Here is a 22,071-nt window from a genome sequence, read left to right as displayed (position 1 = left end):
AAAAAAACTTTTTACTGACTTAAAATTATTTGCAAAATTCAGTTTCCAAATTTGCTTTTATATCCCCTTCTCCACCAAGATCAATCCCAAAACATTTTTTCCACATCATGCAGTCAGTATGCTTTATTTTGGTTATTTACTCTCCCTAATCCAGGTATAAGGCTCCTTCCATCTGTCATTAAAATGATTTAGTCCTTCACCCTCTTCTATTGGCAATCTCTGAGTAATGCTGATGTTGGTACCATAATCATTCTCATTTTCATTATCTGAACTTTTAGAAAACATGATTACAATATTCATAATGTTAAAAATTTAAAAGTCCCTGGGGCGCCTGGGTGGCTCAGTGGTTTAAGCCGCTGCCTTCAGCTCAGGTCATGATCTCAGGGTTCTGGGATCGAGTCCCACATCCGGCTCTCTGCTCGGCAGGGAGCCTGCTTCCCTCTCTCTCTCTCTGACTGCCTCTCTGCCTACTTGTGATCTCTCTCTGTCAAAATAAATAAATAAAATCTTTAAAAAAAAAAATTTTAAAGTCCCATCACAATACAAAGCACAGGATACGAAAAGCAAAAGATGAATAGTTACATTCATGATAACAATGCACTTAAGCCGTACATGGAGTGCTACACAATGGAGAATTCATTACTGTCAAGAGTAAATACTGACTGCCAATAGTAGAAGGTAAAGGAAAAAAACAGCAATGACTACTAAAGGAGAGAAATCCACGCCACAGTCATCTGACACTAAAATGCTGCCTTCAGCACTGAATTCTGGAATAATGTATGGGTTTTGCATTTTTTCTCAAATCTTCTCCATCCACTGCTAAAATGTGGGACTTACAGTATCTTAGGGAAGGGCTTTCCAAGACTTAGGATGTATTTCAAAGCTTTAAAAAAATATTAACTTCAAAAACATAACAAACTCACAGTTAATTTCTCACTGGAAATAATGAAAGTCAGAAAACAATGAAATGCTATCTTTAAAATGCTCAAAAAAACCTGACTTAATAACTAATAAAAATAATTAATTTTTATTTTTCCAGTATTAACTGTAATCCATTCAACTGGACTACATATAACAGAGCTGACTCTAGAGCCTACTTTAAAAATTAACATAGAGGGGCGCCTGGGTGGCTCAGTGGGTTAAAGCCTCTGCCTTTGGCTCGGGTCATGATCTCGGGGTCCTGGGATCGAGCCCCACATCGGACTCTCCGCTCCGCAGGGAGCCTGCTTCCTCCTCTCTCTGCCTGCCTCTCTGCCTAGTTGTGATTTCTCTCTGTCAAATAAATAAAATACTTAAAAAAAAAAATTAGAAAGACTTAGATATACACCCTATAGCTGTGTTTTTAAATAGCAGAAACTCTTGAATGTGTTCAGGTAGAAATATGAACAGCAATATTCAGAGCAAAAGTACAACAGAAAAGAAAGGGAAACAAACCAAACTGCTCATAAATATTTTTGAAGGTAGGGGCGCCTGGGTGGCTCAGTGGGTTAAAGCCTCTGCCTTCGGTTCAGGTCATGATCCTGGGGTCCTGGGATCAACCCCCCCATCGGGCTCTCTGCTTAGCAGGGAGCTTGCTTCCCCCTCTGTCTCTGCCTGCCTCTCTGCCTACTTGTGATCTCTGTCTGTCAAATAAATAAATAAAATCTTTAAAAAATATTTTTGAAGGTAAACGAACTCTTGGACTTCAGTGCAAATGAATTACACTTCTATAAATCAACATGTATAAAATTCAATATAATAATCAGGGGAATAAAAGCAAGGCATATAGTCCATTCCATTTATATAAAGGTTTAAAAAAAGCTAAGCAAGATATTGCTTTAGAAAAAATGTATATAGTAAAATGGTATTGGAAAGCATGTGAATAATTACAGAAAACTGGGTTCATCAAGAAATAAGAAAACAGGCAAATGAGACAGGTAAAACAGGTGAAGAATATACTAAGGATCTTCAAAAGCACGGTACATGTTCTATTTCTTTAGCCAGATGGGATATACAAATGTGTCTGTTACATTCTTCAGAATATGCACTCTTTTAAAAGTATGATATATTTCATTTGGCAAAAATATAAGCAAATGGAGCATTTGCTCCATGAGCAAATTTCAAATAAAATTCACACTTAAAATTCAAAGACAAGGGCACCTTGTCTTAGCTTAGCCAGTTAAGCATTTGCCTATGGCTCAGGTCATGATCCCAGGTTCCTGGGACTGAGTCCCACACCAGACTCCCTGCTCAGGGGAGTGTGCTTCTCCCTCTCCTCCCTGTTCACGTTCTCTTTCACTCTCTCTCTTGCTCTCTCCCTCTCTAATAAATAAAAACAAAATCTTATTTTAAAAAGTTCAAATACAATTTCTGTGCTAGTATGTATAAATTCGAAGGTACTATATAGCATAGCCGTTACAAACACTGGAGTATGAGGAATCTTGAGGATTGCTGTGTCCATATTCATGAGCAATACTGGTTTGTAGTTTCCATGATGTCTCTGTCTGGTGTTGGTATCAGAATGACAGTTTCGTCTTGCCATTTGCAACAACGTGGGTGGAACTAGAGGGTATTATGCTGAGCGAAATAAGTCAATCAGAGAAAGACAACTATCATATGATCTCCCTGATATGAGGAAGAGGAGATGCAAAGTGGAGGGCTTGGGGGTAGGAAAAGAATAAATGAAACAAGATGGGGTCGGGAGGTAGACAAACCATAAGAGACTCTTAACCTAACAAAACAAAGGCTTGCCAGGGGCTAGGGAGAAGGTGGTGGGATTATGGACACTGGGGAGGGTATGTGCTATGGTTAGTGCTGTGAAGTGTGTAAACCTGGCGATTCACAGATCTGTACCCCTGGGGCTAATAATACATTGTATGTTAATTAAAAAATTTAAAAAAAAACAACAAAAAAAACCAGAAAGCAAAAAAAAAAAAAAAAGAAAGAAAAAGGAATGAGTTTTGCAATCTGTGTCTTCCAAAACATTTGCCCATATCATCTAAGTTGTCTAATTTGTAGTGTAAAGTTGTTTATAATATTTGCATTTAGTCTTTTTGATTTCCATAGGGTTGATGATGATGCCTTCTGTCTGATTCATGATTTTGGTACCTGTGACTTTTTTTTTTTTCTTGGCCAAGATGGCTAAAGGTTTGCCAATTTTAAAGAATCAACTTTTGCTTATATTGATTTTCATTACAGTTTTTCTGTTTTCCATTTCATGGATATCCATTCTGATCTTTCCCACTTCCTTCCTTCAGTTTTCCTTGAATTTATTTTGCTATTCCTCTTCTAGCTTAAGGTGAAAATGTAAATTGCTGTTTCAAGATCTTTCTTCTAACTAGGCATTTAAAGTGACATATTTCTCTATAAACACTGTGGTAATTGCATCCCATAAATTTTGATACACTGTGTTCTCGTTTTCATTCAATTCAAAATACCTCCTAATTTCCTTCTGATTTCTTTTGACCCAGAGACTATTTTGAAATGTGTTACTTTTTAAGAATTTATAATTTCTCAAAACTCCTTCTGTTAATTACTAATTAATTCTACTATGATAAAAGGACATACTTTTGTATGACTTCAACACTTCTAAATTCAGAGTTGTTTTATGGCCTAGCAAAGAGTCTATCTAACCTAGACAATGTTTCATGTAAGCTTGAAAATAATGTGTATTCTCTGCTGTTCTTAGGGAAAGTATTCTATAGATATGCAGGTTTTATACTGGTTTATAGTGTTCTGTAGTGGTTTATAGTGTTCTATAGTGGTTTATAGTGTTCTATAGTGTTCTTCTTTACTGTGTATCTTTGGTCATAGTCTATCTAATTGTTCTATCACTACTGAAGTCTTCAATATCCACCTGTTGTTGAATTGTCTATTTCTCTCTTCAGTTCTGTCAGGTTTTGTCCTATGTATGTGGAGGTTTTGCTGTTGTGTTTATAACTGTTTTTTTAACGGTAAATCAAGGATCAATTGACCTTTTTATCATTATAAAATGTTTTTTCTCTTAATAATTTTTGTTTTAAAATCTATTGTCTAATATTAGATAGCTACTCCAGCTCTGTTTTGGTTACTGTATGTATCGTTTATCTTTTTCCATTCTTATACTTTCAATCTTTTGTATCTTTGAATCTAGAGTATGTGTGACTTTGAGTCTTGACTTTGTCACTAGTATTTGCATGACCTTGGCAAAGTTAATTCAATTTTCTAAACATGGGCTTTTTTACCTATAACACAAGAATAGTAATATACAAAAAGATTGTTATCAAGATTAAATGAGACAAGGTTTGCAAGTAGTTCTGCCTAATATGAGTAATGAATATTCAGAAGTATTACAAAAATTATTACTGATATACGTTCGTTAGATTACTCTTTTCTGCCCATGGATGCTGCTGAGTAAGCATCATTAAAGTCTCCCCTCCCACCACCATCATGCCTGAGATAGGGTCTCCCAAAGAGCCTGAACAGATGCAGAAGCTCTTTATTGGAGGTCTGAGCTTTGAAACCGATGAGAGTCTGAGGAGCCATTCTGAGCAATGCGGAACACTTACGGACTGTGTGGTAATGAAAGCTCCAAACACCAAGTGCTCCAGAAGCTTTGGGTTTGTCACATATGCCCCTGTGGAAGAGGTGGGTGCAGCCATGAATGCAAGGCCACACAACGTGGATGGAAGAGTTGTGGAACCAAAGAGGGCTGTCTCAAGAGAAGATTTCAAAAACCTGGTGCCCACTTAACTATGAAATAGATTTTTGTTGGTGACATCAAAGACGACACGAAAGAATATCATCTAAGAGATTACTTTTGAACAATAAGGGAAAAATCAAAGAAACTGAGATCATGACTTACTGAGGCAGTGTGTACCCATCCCTCAGAACAATGTACTGACCAAACACGCTTGAACATGTACCAGCAATAGGCCTCTGGGGGATGATATACATCCTTGAAGCCCAAGCACCTGGGAATGCCTAGCCTGCTTCTTTTTTCTGTTATCTCCCCTTCTCCAGAGATCACCCGTAGTTAATTAGATGATTCCTTTAAATGGTTTACTCAATCACAGATCCTATACTGCTTGATCAGGCATATCATGCTTGCTTGTTGATTGTTATCCGTATCTAATAAGTATGGGACTGAGGAGTTGTTGTTCTTGGCAGTCTTCTCATTTGCCCACCTCTGCTCCTGTTCTCTTGAAGCTGACTTGTTTGTGCCCCATTCTTCTCCCGCGCACCTTTGGAAAGTGGCAAGTGGCCGCTGAAAAGCGGCAGCAGTGGCAAAAAGAGGAGTTCTGCTTTGTAACATTTGATGACTATGACTCTGTAGATAAGACTGTTATTCAAAAATACCATACTTTGAATGGCCACAACTGTGAAGAACGGAAAGCCCTATCTAAGCAAGAGATGGCTAGTGTTTCATCCACACAAAGAGGTCTAAGTGGTTCTGGAAACTGCTGGTGGTCATGGAGGTGGCTTTAGTGGGAATGACAACTTTGGTCATGGAGGGAACTTCAGTGGTCGAGGTGGTTTTTGGTGGCAGTTGAGGCGGTGGTGGATAAAGTGGCAGTTGGGATGGCTATCACAGATTTGGTAATGATAGAAGCAACTTTGGAGGTGGCAGAAGCTGTAATGATTTTGGCAATTACAAAAATCAATCCTCCAATTTTGGACCCATGAAAGGAGCAAATTTTGGAGGCAGAAGTTCTAGCCCCTATGGTGGTAGAGGCCAATACTTTGCTAAACCACAAAACCAAGGTGGCTATGGTGGTTCCAGCAGCAGGAATAGCTATGGCAGTGGCAGAAGGTTTTAATTACTGCCAGGAAACAGCTTAGCAGGAGAGGCAAGCCAGAGAGGTGATAGGGAAGCCACAGGTCACAACAGATTTGTGAACTGAGCCAAACACAGGGGTAGCAGGGCCTAACTGCTTCAAAGAAGACATGTTTTAGACAATACTCATCTGTATATACAAAAAGTTCAAGGACTGTATTTGTGACTAATTGTATAACAGGTTATCTTAGTTTCTGTTCTGTGGAAAGTGTAAAGCAAAGGGTTTTAATGTAGTTTTTTTTGCATCCTTGCTGTTGATTGCTAAATGTAATAGTCTGATCATGATGCTGAATAAATGTGTCTTTAAAAAATATATTATTACTAATGTTACTACCAAAGAAGATAAAAAAAACTAATCAAAACAGACTCACCTTTTCTGATAAATACTGTTCATATATTCCAACAGCAGCTGCTCTTAAGAGACCTTTGGTTTGGTTTGTTTGATGTTTTCCATCTTTCTGACGACTTAATAAAACTTCCAGTTGCTGTTGGGCTGTAACTCGGTATCCTTCCACTGTCATCCAGAAGAAGAGATGTGCTTGACCTCCAGTTTGCTGCATGTAATCTATGAAACAAAATCCATAACAACATAGATATTAATGTCACATATTTTTGGATGCATGTAGCCATACAAGTAAAGAAGGATTAAAGTTTCAAATACTTAAAACTCTACATTTTCAAACTGTTAAGCAAATGCTTAAGATGAAGAATGCTTACATCACAAATTGGTTAGGTTAAAAAGACCATAGTTATGTAGAAAACACAAATGGATGCACGCCTTTTTTTTTAAATCTCATTTTTCATGATAAAATTTCTAGGAGATAAAATTACTACAGAAGGCTTCATCAGAAAGAAACTACTTCAGGAACATTTGGCTTCTGTTCTCAATAAAGATTACTGATTATAATGTTAATATTCTTACAAATATTAAAAGTAAGGATTAGGATCTCAATAAGCCACGCATTTATGTTTTTAGTCATGAAAATAAAGAATCAGGGAGGTTTACTGAAAATGTCCTCCAGATAAAAAGCAGTTTTGATGTATCCTTGACCCTTGAACAATGCGGGTTAGATCAGGGGCACAACTCACCATGGACTCAAAAATCCATGTATAATTCCTGACTCACCAAAACCATAACTACTAATATTCGACTGTTGACTGGAAGCCTTCCCAATTATATAAACAATTAACACATACAATATTCTGTATGTACTATATTCTTAAAGTAAGCTAGAGAAGAAAATGTTAAGAGAATCATAAGGAAAACACATTTGTAATACTATACTGTATTTATCGAATACAATCTTTATAAATAAGTGAATCTGCACAGTTCAAATCCATGTTGTTCAAAGGTCAAATATAATATTAACAAAATTTGTAAATATTTATATGTATTAAAATGTTAAAAAACAAAGACCTATTCATGCACAAAATGATACAAACGTTAAAAACAATGTCTGCTGCTGATAAGGAACTCTTTCTCGAATAATTTAAATTCATACAATCTGCTAGAATTTAAATGAGCTATTTAACAAATGCATTTAGTTATAATAAGCATTTCTTTCCTTCTAAAAAAATAAATCTCTACCTCTATGATTTCCAAAAAAGGGAATACTTCAGAGAATGGGGAGTGGAGGAAAGATATATTTGGTATGCCTAATATCAGATATTTAAAGTTTAGTAATATTTACAATTATTAAAAATGTTGAGGGCTGTTTTATTTTCATAAAACGGATTTACCCACCCATAAAAAATTGTAGTGCAACATTGTCTACAAGAATGCTGTCCAAGGGGACTGTGCAAAGTTTCCCAAAGTTTGCTGCCAGTTTCACAGTATTTATTTCCTAAGAGAAAAGTAAATGCAGGTCAATATTTCATCTACTCATGCATTAGGTTAAAGATCTTTACATAGATATAAAAATGTTAAACTAAAATGGAATACAAATAAAGTTTTTTCTTTTCTTTCTCCTTCATGTGAGTTCCCAACAGTCCCAGCCTAGAGAATTTCCTAATTAAGAGCTGCTTAGTAAATACGCATTAAAAGTATGATAAGCAGGGCGCCTGGGTGGCTCCGTGGGTTAAAGCCTCTGCCTTTGGCTCAGGTCATGATCCCAGGGTCCTGGGATGGAGCCCTGCATCGGGCTCTCTGCTCAGCAGGGAGTCTACTCCTCCCCACTCCCCCCCCACCCCCGCCCCGCCTGCCTCTCTGCCTGCTTGTGATCTCTGTCTGTCAAATAAATAAATAAAATCTTTAAAAAAGTATGATAAGCATTCACTTCTTTCATTATAAAATAATTCTGAATTACTAGAATTTCAAATATTCTCTATTTCTACATATTCCAAATGAAAATGAACATTTTAGGAGCTAAAGGGGATGTCTGGAATGCTTACAATGTCCAAGAATAAATAAATCCCAACATATTCAAGTACAGACTGAAGTCTATTCACTGAGAAAACAGAAAATATCCCAAAAGAGTCATTTTTCTCCTGAGAGAGTAAAAACTCCACCATCTTTCATTAAAAATATGCTTCTTCTCAGACTACCTAAACAGTAAATTAAATTTAGTTTTCAAAATCATAAAGCAAGGTAACTACCTACACATGAAAAAACACAGAAAAACAAAACAAAACATGGGTTCAAAATTTAGACAGTCTAGAGATGCCTGGGTGGCTCAGTTAGTTAAGTATCTGTCTTCAGTTCAAGTCATAATCCCAGGGTCCTGGGATCGAACCCCACATTGGGCTCCCTGCTCAGTAAGGAGACTGCTTCTCCCTCTGCCTGCCACTCCTCCTGCTTGTGCTCTCTCTTCTCTCTGACAAATAAATAAAATCTTCAAAAAAAATTTATAGAGAATCCACATGTCAAGCACTGTGCTATGTACTTTATATACATTATTCTCCACAACAATCCTATTGGATAAATATCACCCACCTCACTTAACAGATAAAAAAAAGCTGAAATCAAAAAGACTGCCTATGATTACAGAGCTGCCAAGAATGACTCGATGTTTTCAAAGCCTGCAGCCTCTTCCATAAAACCCTAATGTTTCTGTGTCCCCAGTTTCTCTGTATTCCTAAATCCCTATCTCACAATCCTCTATTTAAAAAAGATCAGAGGCACCTGGGTGGCTCAGTCAGTTAAGGTTTCCCTTCAGCTCAAGTCATGATCCCAGGGTCCTGGGATTGAGTCCCCTGTCGGGCTCCTTGCTCAGTGGGGAGCCTGCTTCTCTCTCTACCTCTGCTCCCCTGAACCCCGCTCATGTGCTCTATCTCCCTCTTGCTCTGTTCTCTGTCAAATAAATTAATAAAATATTTTTTTAAAAAAAAGGAAAAGAAAGATCAGAAGGTTTTTCTGAAAGTTAGGGTGTCTTAATTAGGGGCAGATACTAAATTAGATGTAGTTAATACATACTGGAGAAGAAAAAGAACTTGAGAAAAGGGGAAAACTTCCTCTCTAATTAGCATTTCCCTTCATATAAATACTGTATAATAATAGATAACTGACTTAAAATGTCTAGCATAAAGCAACCTGGTGCCAGCACATGTTTTCTCCTAATTCTTCTTTCTTCAAACTTACCACCTCTTTCTTTCCCCAAAGCAGCTCCACATGTGAGATGCAGAAGAGTATTCATAGTAACTTTATTTGTAATAAAAAAGATAAACAACCTTCTAAGAATTCAAGATGAGTAGCACGGTTAAAAAACTTGATCTCTATGAAGATTCTGACTTTTCTTTCCAAGTGAACTAATTAAAAAGGTAAAGCTTGAGACTCAAAAAAGCACTGACGGGCTTCAAAACAAGGTATCTAAATTTTAAAGGGATCTGCTATCAAAAGGTGTCTAAACATTGGGGCGCCTGGGTGGCTCAGTCAGTTGAGCATCCAACTCTTGATTTCAGCTCAAGACATTTACTCTGGGTCCTGGAAGCAATTCTTTTGTTGGGCTCCACACTCTGGGGAATCTGCTTGAAGATTTTTTCTCTCCCTCTCTCTCTCAGCCCCTCCCCCTGCTCCCACTCATGTGCTCTCTTGCTCTAAAAATAAATATTCTTCTATACTGAATGTGCATGGGTATATAATTTTAAAATAGTTAACTGAAACAAAGACATATATACACATAAACTCAGCTATTAGACAAATGCAGGCCTCAAGTAATATTAGTTATAATTAATCCAGCAACTAAACTCAATATTTATAAAAATCAGTCTTCTATTCCTTAAGAAATTTAAAATTTAAATACATTTTAAAATTACAAGCCCAGAGAGTCACAATAAATTTCCAAAAGAGAAAACCAGAAAAAAAAAAAAAATTGACTATACTGAAAACTAAGGTAGTAAAAAAAGCTTTTTTCTGTTTCCAAGGCCCAAATCTCTGCTCTTGTCCAAACAGCTACCTATAATCACTGTTTCTAATTCATCTCTCTCCATTTTCTCCTGGACCAGTTCCAAGAAGGGTTTCTCTCCACTACTCCAAAATGCTATTATCAGATCACCAATATTCGCCTGGTGGCAAATCAAATGGTCAATTTTAAGTCTTCACCTTACTCAACTTACTAGCAGCCTGAGACATACCTGATCTCTTACTTCCTCAAAAACTTTCTATAATTGGCTTCTGGAATATTATACTCCTAGGTTTTCCTTCAATTTCACCAGTCACTTCTCTGTTTCTTTAGGTAGGTCTTCCACTTTGTCTTAAACTCTAGTAACTATACTGCCTCTGGACTAAGTTCTTGATTATCTTTTAACTTACACTCACTGTCTTAGGTAAGTCCATCTAGTGTCTTTACTTTAAATAAACATCTAATAATCCTGAGGACCCTCAAAGTTTAGGTCCATCACCAACCTTCCCCTTGAACTACAGTGCTTACCAGCTAGCAGGTCTATATGACTGTCAAATAAGGATCTCAAACTAAAACATCCAAAATTTGATTGTCTCTTCTAAATCTCCTCTTTCCTGTATTATCTATTTTAGTAAATAGCAACACCGTTCATACAGTCAGGCCAGAAATTCTAGGAATCCTCCTTGAGTCCTTTTTTTTTTCCCCTCACTCCATATTTAATCTATTAGCAAATCTGTTAGTACTACATCCAGTTTCTAATTACTTCCCACAATCTGCAGACATCTCATACTGGACTAAACCAATCATCTCCTAAATGATCTTTTGGTCTCCATTCTTATTCCCGCCAACTCTACCACAATTTCTAAACATTACAAAGACCCCAAGTGATTATTTTACCTCATAAGTCAGGTCATGTCACTTGCCACCACAAATCTCCAATGGATTCCCATCACAATTAGAATTTTTTAAAAATCGGGGCACCTGGGTGGCTCAGTGAGTTAAGCCTCTGCCTTTGGCTCAGGTCATGATCTCAGGGTCCTAGGATTGAGCCCTGCATCCGACTATCTGCTCAGGAGGGAGCCTGCTTCCCCCTCTCTCTCTGCCTGCCTCTCTGCCTACTTGTGATCTCTCTCTCTCTGTCAAATAAATAAATAAAAATCTTTAAAAAAAAAAAGAATTTTTAAAAAATCTTACTATGGTAAATAAAACCATGTATGATATAATCCCTAAGGTTCCTCTCCAATTTTGTTACTACTATCATCCCTTCTCATTCATTCCATACCAGCCATGCTGACCTACTCTAACTCACCAAACATCTTCCTATCTCAGGGCCTCTGCATATGATTTCACCACTGCCTGAAAGATTCTTTATTAAAAAAAAAAAATTCTCAACACTTTCTCATTATTCTATCAGATTTCTCTAAGCTCAAATGTAACCAAATCACTCAGCATCTATCTAAAACATTCTTAGACATTCTCTCTTTGTCTTACTTGTTAGTTTTTATATTTACTTATTTTTAACACGTTTTTTTAACATTATACAATAATTTATATATTGGTTTATTTTTTGACTCTTCAACTAAAATACAAGTTCTATGAAGAGAGAGCTTCTTGCCTATTAGGTCCATCTAAAATGGCATTCAATGTATAAAACTATATAAGTGTTGAATTTTTAATAAAAAATGAAAAGATGAATAAATAAACCAATAAATAAAATCTTTAATTGCTGTAGCATTTTTCAGGAAATGTTTTAATCTCTTCAGTTTTAACAAATACTTATAATACTATAATGTATAAGAGAAATTTTTTCTGCAAGTCCTTTTGTGGAGGGCCGCACTAGTTAATAATTCACATCTTGTCATTTGCTAGACATTTAAGTGAATATAAAGTATTTAAAACTAAACATTAATTTTAAATTTTACTTACTTTGCCTGACTGCAATCGCTGTATTCTTGAGTCACATACTTTCTTTACAAATAGTAAGCTATTTATTTGATTCTTGATAGTGTTGATATCTAAATACAAACAAATTGATTATGAGCTAGTGGTAATGTTATTTATGAAATACTTTAAACATGTATGTACTGTAATTTAACCTGAACAGAGCAAACACTTAAATAAAAGAAACAATCTGAAATTTTATAGTGAAATTATTTAATTAAAATTAAACCATGCCTATTATTTTTACATTAGAGATAATTACAGTATCAACAGCCTCACATTCAGAAAATTATAATGCTTTTATTCTTAACACACATTAACATAATAAGATTTAGATAAGGTGAAAATAACAATAGCATAAAATGACATTTGGGTAAATTAAAGTTTTGTTTAAAGACAAGAGTAATGATTAAAGAAGTACACATTTCTGTACTTAAATGAATAACTTACCATCACCAACTGTATCTAGAGATCGAAGATATTGTAATTCTTCTGCTGCCTTATCTCTGACTGCTTCTAACTCTCCAATATTGTCACTCAATTTAATAATGTTCATAAAGGCCTCATAGTTGCAATTAGAATCACGGATCTGAAAATAAAAGTTTAAAAAACAGGTGGGAAAAGAACTCAGTAAGGAAAAAAAGAAAAAGGAAAAATCTTCAGGGTCTACCACATGCTAGGTAGGCACAATCTTATACCAAGTGTTTATGCAGTGCTTTTAAGAAAACAAAATTAAAACCTCTATACTCATGGTCCCAAAGAAAGGCAAAGGAGTAGAAGATGAGATTAGTGGCAGTGGAAGGCCAATCTGGTAGGGTACAGTACATGTGGTAGCTTCCATTCTGAGTGGAATGAAAAGTTATTGGAGGGTTTTAAACAGAAGAGAGGTGTTCTCTGACCTAAACTGAACAGAATCAATGTGATAACATAATCAACTGTTTGTTTTTTTTTTCCCTAGCCACGTGCTGTTTAAGAACAGGAATGGGAGTTGAGAGTTGAGTTGAATTTAACCAGAGTGTGGCTTCATCAAAAATATAACAAAATGGGACACAAAAAGTACTCGAGGATATTATAAAGTGACTAGCTGCTGTGACTGCCAATAAAACTTAAGTAAAGGAGTAAGGGAAGAGATGAAAAGGCAGCAGACTTGGGATACTGTACATTCTCTATAAGGGGTTGAAGAACTGGGGACTGCATAAGTCCAGAACTGGGGAAAAACTAGCTAATAAGCACACGAAAAGATCTCAATATAATTGAGTCATCATGCATATTCAAGTTAACCACAACAAAACAGCAATGCCAAATGCTCATCAGAATGCAGAGAGATGGGGGCTCTCAACTGGTGCTAGGGAAGTGCAAAATCAGAACAAAACTTGAGAAGACTACTCGGCAATTTCTTTCACTTTATGTAAATTTTATTTCAATGATTAAAAAAAAGGTAGGTTATTAAAGACATGATTTTTCTAAGAACACATTAAGAAACAATTAAGCAGCTGTCCATTTATCTGCTCTAGTTGAAAATAAGAATATGAGGTAATCTATTCCACAGTAAGAGAGAAGACTCACTCTTAATTAGTTCGTATTTTAAAAAAAATACACATTTAGAGATGAATAATGCAAATCCATCTATATTGTTTTTAGAAATGACTTAAAAACTATCGTTGGATAACACTAACGTATTATGGAATGAAGATATGTTACTACTAGACTGCTCTAAACTTTTCCGTTCAAATAGAAATTAACCATATGGTTAGATATTAATGTAACTGAACTAAGAATAAGAACTGAGCTCATTTTAATATTTATAATATCTATGGGATACAAGGTTTTCCACAAAATTAATGTCAAAAGACTAAACAAGACAACAAAGTAGGCTAAAGGTCCTTTACTAATAAACTTTGCTCTTTTAAATATATTCTCTGATTCTATACTGCAAAATGAAATAAGGACCAATTCCTGTTCATTAAACAGAAAAAAGACCCAAGCATCATACACAATAGTAGTATTAATCCAACTTTAGGGAGAACAAGTAAACACATGGTGGTTTGAAATTCTTTTAGAGCATATTTTAAATTCTACCCCCTCAAATGTTTACACCATGTATTTAATTATATAGTTAATATAAATTCAGCAAAAGAAAAATTGAAAGCTGAAGAAAAATATATAGGAAAAAAATTATTCCTAATCCCAGGAGTCAGAGATAACCTTAACATTCTATACCTTTTCTGTACCACAAATAAGATTAAACAGTACTATATCTTGATTAAGTTTAGTATAAAACATCCATTTTATTGCGTTCTAAAAAACATTTCCTAATACCATTTACCCTTATTTTATTACTGAAATGTTTTTGAATTTTACCTCTTTACCTAGTTTTTAAAAAATTACTTTATTATATAACCAATACTTCCTATAAAGTGAAATATATAAATGAGAAAAAAGTTAAAACATTCATAATCTTTCATAATCCTACATAATCTTATTAAGATTTCAAACAGTATATATACTATCAGAATTATATAGTCATTAATAAGAATATAATTACTTATATATTTGTTTTTTAAAAAGCATTCTTTACACACACATCACCTCTGATTATCCTTTTCATATAAAAAATATAAACATCTTGGGTGCCTGAGTGACTCAGTTGGTTAAGTGTCTGCCTTCTGTCAGGACATGATCCTATGATCCTGGGGTCCCTCAGATCAAGTCCCACAACAGGCTTCCTACTTAGTGGGGAGTCTGCTACTCCCTCTGCCCCTCCCTCCCCTTATGATCTTGCTCTCTCACACTCTCTCTCAAGTAAATAAAATCTTTAAAAAAAATATATATATATATATTAGCATTTTTTCATTATTCAAGATACACTATTATCATTCTTTTTAATGGCTTCACGTATTCTATTTTATCAATATGCCATAACTTATTAAACTAATCTTCCATGTAGAACACTTAAACTGCTTTCAATTTTTTAGTTTTAAAAGCAATGTTGCCATTAATGTCCTTAAATATAAATTGTTTCAAACTTACTTATTATTACTTAAGAATAAATTTCATGAGTACAACTCCTAACCAAAGGATAAGCATTTTTAAAAAATTTTAACTAGGCAGATATGCATGCTTTTAAAGCTTTCATAGAGCCCAACAGGACACTAAAAAAATTGACAAAGGAAACGAAGAACCAGTTGTATGGCCTCCAAAAAAGGCTCTAGGAATACAAAGCTAATAAAACAATTTCTGCCTGCAGGTAACCCACAATCTGGTGGGAGAGACAAAAACTGCTGCAGTAACAACACCAAAACAATGTCAAGTTTGATAATGACTACTAGAAACAAAGAACAATAAAGTAATTCTTTCCTAAGAAAGCTAGACTGAGTTAATAGAAGACAACTGAAGAAATTCTATTTCAAGAAAATGAATCAAAGATCTAGAGGCATGTATCAAAGAACTCCCAGCAAGAGCCCATTTACAACTCTTTCTTAACTATGAGTTTACTGAGGAAAAGCATATATAATCAAACACAAAAATAATTAGACCCAGTAAACTTAGTAAGCACTAACCCTTTAATATGTCTGACAGATGAGAACACTATGACTTACAGAAAACTACCTACTTACACACACACTAAGCAACGTACAGAAACAAATCTAGAGCACACTTCCTCCCATTCTTAGTCCAGTGTTCCTTTTACCATACTTTCCTCCATTATATGGTATAAAAATGTAAAGTACATGCTATTTAAGTAGTTCAGACCACAAGCTCTGTTTAAAAGCAAATAGCAACTTTTTAAAATACTCATCATCTATACACTCAGGTAGTAAAATATCCTTTTCTTTTTAATTTAAATAAGTAGTAACAACACCAAAATTGTAACAGGATTATCTTATTAACAAACTTCTTAAAAAGAATTTGGCTAGCACATTCAACATATTAGCAAACAGAAATACTAGAAATATAAAGATTATGTTTAAACATATTTTTACCCTAATTTCTTTAATAAATTATTTCTTGATCATCCTGCTCTCTAAGTACTGTTTCTAAATTTCAAAAAAACTGTTTTAAAAACAGAGTCATAATTTTAGAAAGTACATACCATCCATATGATATATTGATTAATATAATCAGGATCACTGAGTTGATTTATTAATGGAAGAAGAATTCCTCGTGCAAGAATTTCCTGGACAAAAATTGTAAAAAACAAAAACAAATTTAACCTAATATATTTATCAAATCACTAGCATAATGTAAATAACACAATGCTGTTACTTAAGAAAGGTATGATACATGTAAAACCCGATAACCAACACAATCTTATAAAAAGATGAACTAATACACCTCAGTTAAAGTAAGCGAGATGAAGCTACCTATACCAACCTGGATATATCTCCACAATGACATCTAGATTTGAGTGGAAAAAAGCAAAAGGGTAGCTCTAGTATGTTAGCATTTACATCAATTTTTAAAAGGCAAAACATGGCACCATATGTGTTTATGAATCCTTATGTCTATATTAAAAGTATAAAAGCAAAAAACAAAAGAAAAAGATACACACCAATTTTAGAACAGTAGTTACCTTCAAGAGAGGAACAGAGCTACTATAGTAAAACATTAACATTGGTTAAATTTGGGTAGTTGGCACATAAATGACTACTGTATTATTCTCTGTACTTGTCTGTGTTTAAAATCTTTCCTAATAGAAAATAAAATAGTATGTTAATTATTCATCTTTCTCTAGAACAGATCCTCCCATTTTTTATAGCTGTTTATGTTCCTATCTACTAAAATCCTGTTCTTCCTCCCAGGACTGACTACAGAATAAAATCTCCAACCAAATCAGCCTCGATCATTTCAGCTGAGTATTTTTGTATTTTCATTTTTAAAATATACCCATGCCCTGAATTTATGGGATTTGTCACTTATCATCCTCTATGTAATTGTCAAGTTTTCTACTTCTCTAGACCGCTACCACTATCTAGAAATGTGCTGCATATGAATAACACCTGTCAAGTGATCTACTGATTTGTCAATCTTCAAAACTATTTACTCAAGGTCATATTCTTCAACATGGCAGGCATTACATAAATAGTAAAGGGATGGAAATGAAGAGTTTAGTGCTGATTCTATTAATACCACAACTTCACCCATTATTAATCTTTATTCTTTTATGCACGCTGATACATAAATCTATGAAATACCATTTCTAAAGAAAACTGGAAAGACTAAGTAACTGTACCTTTAATAGGATATTTTACTTTTCTAATTAAAGGGCCAATTTATTCCTTTTATCAAGATCTCTAACTTATCTGGTACATTTTCTGATATAATCTCATAAAAGGCAGCCTTCACTTTATTTTTCCTTTAGAGAGATACTTTATATAAACTCTACTTTTGTAAGCTGTGTAAGTCTCTGAAAACTATTACCAATGATGAATTAACATTTCCAAAAAGCACTCATGAAGGTTCCAGTAACTTTTTAAAAAAATATTTACTTTCTTTTCTTCATATCTTTTAAGTAATCTCTACACCCAATGTGGGGCTCAACCTCACAACCCCAGATTAAGAGTAGCATGTTTTACCAAGAGGTGCCAGGTACCTCTTATTATTTTTTACTTTTACTAATTAATTTATTTTTTCAGTAATCTCTACATCAAATGTGGGACGGTTCTATTAACTTTTAGAAGAATCTTCTGAGACAGCTTACAATCTCAAATTATAGAATTGTTTAGGGGTAACTGGGTGGCTCAATTGTCAGCCATCTGCCTTCAGCTCAGGTCATGATCCGATGATACGAGGGTCCTGGGATCAAGCCCTGCATCAGGTTGCCTGCCCAGTGGGAAGCCTGCTTCTCCTTCTCCCACTCCTCCTGCTTGTATTCCCTCTCTCACTGTCTCTCTCTTAAAGTAAATAAATAAAATCTTTTTTAAAAGGTGGAGGAGGGGGGCGCCTGGGAGGTTCAGTGGGTTAAAGCCTCTGCCTTCGGCTCAGGTCATGATCCCAGTGTCCTGGGATCAAGCCCCATGTCGGACTCTCTGCTCTATAGGGAGCCTGCTTCCTCCTCTCTCTCTGCCTGCCTCTCTGCCTACTTGTGATCTCTGTCTGTCAAATAAATAAATAAAATCTTTAAAAAATAAATAAATAAATAAAAAATAAAAGGTGGAGGAGGAGGAATTGTTTATTCTTTCAAGATTAGTTTTAGTCTCCAACTTCTTAAAAATTATATTATTTACATAATTCTTTCCTTCAAATTCTCTCTGGCCACATATGTTCAAATTTAAAAATGTGCTTTGTAAGGAGAAAATTCATAAACAAAACTATGTTTCTTGAAAGTTTCTTTTCAAAGTAAGAAAAAAAAGCACGTGGGGAATAACTATGAATAAATTTAGTGCTTCTCATTAGTCAATGCAATTAGTCAGTCTGTCTTAGAAAATTACATTGATCTTCTAATTTGCCTCATGAAAGGGTTTGGTTAGTCAAGATGCAATCACATGACTCAACAATTTCTATACAGGTTCTAGTGAGAGCTCTAAATATTCCAAAATAAGTAGCCATTTCCATGTAATATCTACCTTAAGACAAGCACCAGCTTGTCAAATAGGAAGGCTTAAAAGCTACAAAGTCACTGAGGCCATGAATCTTTAAATAAAAAAAGCGTGGTAATAGAAAGCAAGACAATAGCAATTACTGTAGTCAAATGCTACGATTTGTACAATTCCTATAAAAGATCCATATAAAGGAAAGAAGAACTTTTTTTTAAAGATTTTATTTATTTATTTGACAGACAGAGAGAGATCACAAGTAGGCAGAGAGGCAGGCAGAGAGAGGAGGAAGCAGGCTCTCTGCCGAGCAGAGAGCCCGATGTGGGGCTCGATCCCAGGACTCTGGGATCATGACCCCAGCCGAAGGCAGAGGCTTTAACCCACTGAGCCACCCAGGCGCCCCGAAGTAAGAACTCTTTAACCTGTTATTTAATCTGAACAAAACCATCTTTAGGAAAACTTAAATTACCAACAAAAGAAAACAGATAAAGAATTACCAAGTTAAAGCCTGATTTGCTGAATGCAGGACTCTGTGATTACACACAATCAGATTCAACCATAAAGACAGACCAATCTATAGCAAAACATATTTGCTCTTTAAATAACCCTACTTGGTTTGAATGATAACCTCATGTAACAAGGCAGATCTTCATTCATGTCTCCTAAGAATCAGCTTCATCTTCAGGAGCTGCAGTAATATGTGCACCTTCAGCAAGAAGGGCAAAAAGTTTCCCCTCATTAAAACTAATTCTCTGATGGGGTATGTGCTATGTGCCAAGCACTGTGATAACCACGAGGTACATGATGATGATACAGATAGGGCCTGTGTCCTAATGGGCCTTAGAGTACTACCAGGAAGGGGGAAGACATCAAGTAAGTAAATTATAATATTGAAATATGGTAAATGCTTTGAAGGAAAAAAAATAGTGTACTTACCTACAGCAATAGGGAATTATGAAGGGACTTTAGACTGGGTGGTCAGGGGAGGCATTTCTGAAGAAGTGGGATATGAGGGGTGAATACAACTTAGCCAAGAGAATATGGGGAATCATTTTGACCAGGAAAAAAAAAAAAAGAGTATGAGGTGGGCCCTACAGTGGGGAGAAAATGGCACTTCTGGAGAAGACAGCATAGTTGGAATACAGTGACAGCATGGCACAAAGACCAGAAAGGTAAACAAAGTCCTTGTAAACCTCTGGAAGAACTTGAGATGGGAAATAATTGCTGGATGGTCACAGCCTTTACTAGGATGGAGAGGAGACTAAAAGGCAAGACAGGACATAGAAACAAGAGTAAGATTTCCATTTTGAACATTTTAAGTTTAAAAGGGCTGTGAGCCAATCGAATGGCAGTTTCAGTGAGCAGCTAGTCAGAGGCACCTAAAGTTCAGAAGGAAAGTCTGTACTACAGATAAAAATTGGAAAGTTATTTAAAGTTATTTAAAAATTGGAAATTTTTTAATTTAAAATTTAAATTTAATTTAAAAAATTTAAATTTAAATTAAATTTTAAAAAACTTAAAAAATTGGAAAGGTATTTAAAGCCACAGGAATGGGTGAGCAAAAAGAGGGCTCAGGCCTAAAGAACTTGTAAATTTGAAAGTTAAATACAAAAGGAGTTAAAACATATAAAAATGACTAAAAAGGAGACCAAAGGAAGAGAAAAATCAGGACAGCAATGACATGGAACCCAAGCAAAGACAAAATTTCAAGAGGGAAAAGTTTGCCAGCCATGTGAAAGTTGCTGAGACACTGCCCAGTAGTGGCTGTCTACAGAACCAGGTAGACAAAGATTCTGCTGCCAAACAAATACTCAACACAAATGAGTACAGTAACTGATTAGCAGTGTCTTCCTTCAGTGGTAGATGTGAATCTAGTGATAGACATGTCAGGTATTTACCACCCTTAATAATGACTAGCCCAAATAATTGGTCTTAACAATACATCATTTATCAGATATTTCCCATTAAAACCAAGCATTTACTATTCAATTCATAGCACCACTACCCTACTTAAGAAGTGTACTGAACTCAGGTAGGTACTAAGAAATTGTTGGTATTGCTTAAATAATAACATACGAGTATAAAAGCACACCTCAGGAATCTATTTTGCTGGATGGTAGACAAAAAGATCCTAAGCTTTCATTTTCATATAAATTAGACACTCTGATCTTACCCATTCAAACAGCATAATGGTTGTACCTAGCTAGCTAGCATTTCTCAGTCATAACCAGCAATCAAAAGTATTATTCCTTTACCTCTGTACATAGAATTTTTTTAAAAAGATTTGTTTGTTTATTTGTTTATTTGACACAAAGAGAGAGGACAAGCAGAGGGAGAGGAAGAAGCAGACTCCCTGCTGAGCAGAGAGCCTGGTGCAGGACCTGATCCCAGCACCCTGAGATCATGACCTGAGCTGAAGGCAGCTGCTTAACTGAGCCACCAAGGTGCCCCTCTATATAGAATTTTACACTGATGTTTATATTGGGGGAATAAAAAGTCCAAGACTGGTCTCATCTACTTTAACTCATTTTCTAATTATAAGAAGCAGAATCATAGCTGCCTAGTTTTTTTTTTAAGTTTCTATCCAGAAGTGTTATTTTAATTAACCTAATTCCAGTAAGTTTATAGGTAAAGCTATATTAAACAAAATTTAAAAGTATCTTTGCTATAACCCCAAATCCCCGTACTGAACTCTAAGTCAAATAGTTCTCAAAGTATTGTCCAGGGATCTCGGAGGGATGGAAGGAGACAAGCACAGAGTGATATTTTCAAAAAGGAACATGATGGTGTGATGATAAAAATCAAGTAATGGAATGTGTGCCTGTATAGTCTTTTATTTCAAAATTTCTTAGTTTTAATTTATAATACAGTAAATGTTGATAAATAAAGCCCATGTGAACAAAAGCACTTTGAGGTCCTCAATAATTTTTAAGAATTTAACGGGTCCTGAAACCAAATATTTTGAGAATTACTATACAAAGTTTCTTTATAGCCATTTATTTGGTATGAGTTTAAGCTTACCCTGACAAAGTATCGCATGATCTTGTTCTGGAAATCTCCAGGAGGTAGCAATAAATATAATAAGACCTCACACAAATCCCTTAGGAATCCTAGAAATGAAAAAGCTAGCTATAACAACATTAGAAAATAAAATCTCCACCGATTTGTGATTAAAAAAACACATAACGGCAGAAATAAGTAGTTTCCCAATTATAGCAGCTTATTATTTTAATAATTAATTAGTACAAATCAGTATTGATTAATTTTTTTCATTATTCTCCAAACAGTAACAATTCATTAATCAATATTGTTTTTTATTCTGCTCAGTTTTACTGTGTTTTTTGAATCACTGAGAAACTTCGATTATCAAAGTGTTTTCTCCCAAAACAGTTATGGTTGTACCACGTATTCTACACTTCTACTACACATTATCTTTGCGTACTTACAAGCTATTTGCATATTT

General features: G+C 35.0%; 1 protein-coding gene across 6 annotated transcripts in view; it reads right to left on the bottom strand.

Annotated features, from left to right (window-relative positions):
* SNX13 (sorting nexin 13) overlaps positions 1-22,071 on the bottom strand; it is a 129,566-nt gene that overhangs the window by 40,202 nt on the left and 67,293 nt on the right. For all 6 annotated transcript variants that reach the window (XR_006820495.1, XM_046020529.1, XM_046020526.1 and 3 more), the window contains 6 exons: positions 21,630-21,718; positions 16,166-16,249; positions 12,523-12,661; positions 12,058-12,146; positions 7,539-7,638; positions 6,166-6,359 (listed from right to left, as the gene is read on the bottom strand). Coding sequence is in view for 5 of the 6 variants with exons in the window: in XM_046020529.1 (XP_045876485.1) it covers positions 6,166-6,359; positions 7,539-7,638; positions 12,058-12,146; positions 12,523-12,661; positions 16,166-16,249; positions 21,630-21,718 (695 nt within the window). In the remaining variant the exon portion in view is untranslated. The remainder of the gene's footprint in view (positions 1-6,165; positions 6,360-7,538; positions 7,639-12,057; positions 12,147-12,522; positions 12,662-16,165; positions 16,250-21,629; positions 21,719-22,071) is intronic.

The sequence above is a fragment of the Meles meles genome, chromosome 10, assembly GCF_922984935.1.
Source record: "Meles meles chromosome 10, mMelMel3.1 paternal haplotype, whole genome shotgun sequence".
Lineage (NCBI taxonomy): Eukaryota > Metazoa > Chordata > Mammalia > Carnivora > Mustelidae > Meles > Meles meles.
This window is presented reverse-complemented; position numbering and strand designations above follow the sequence as displayed.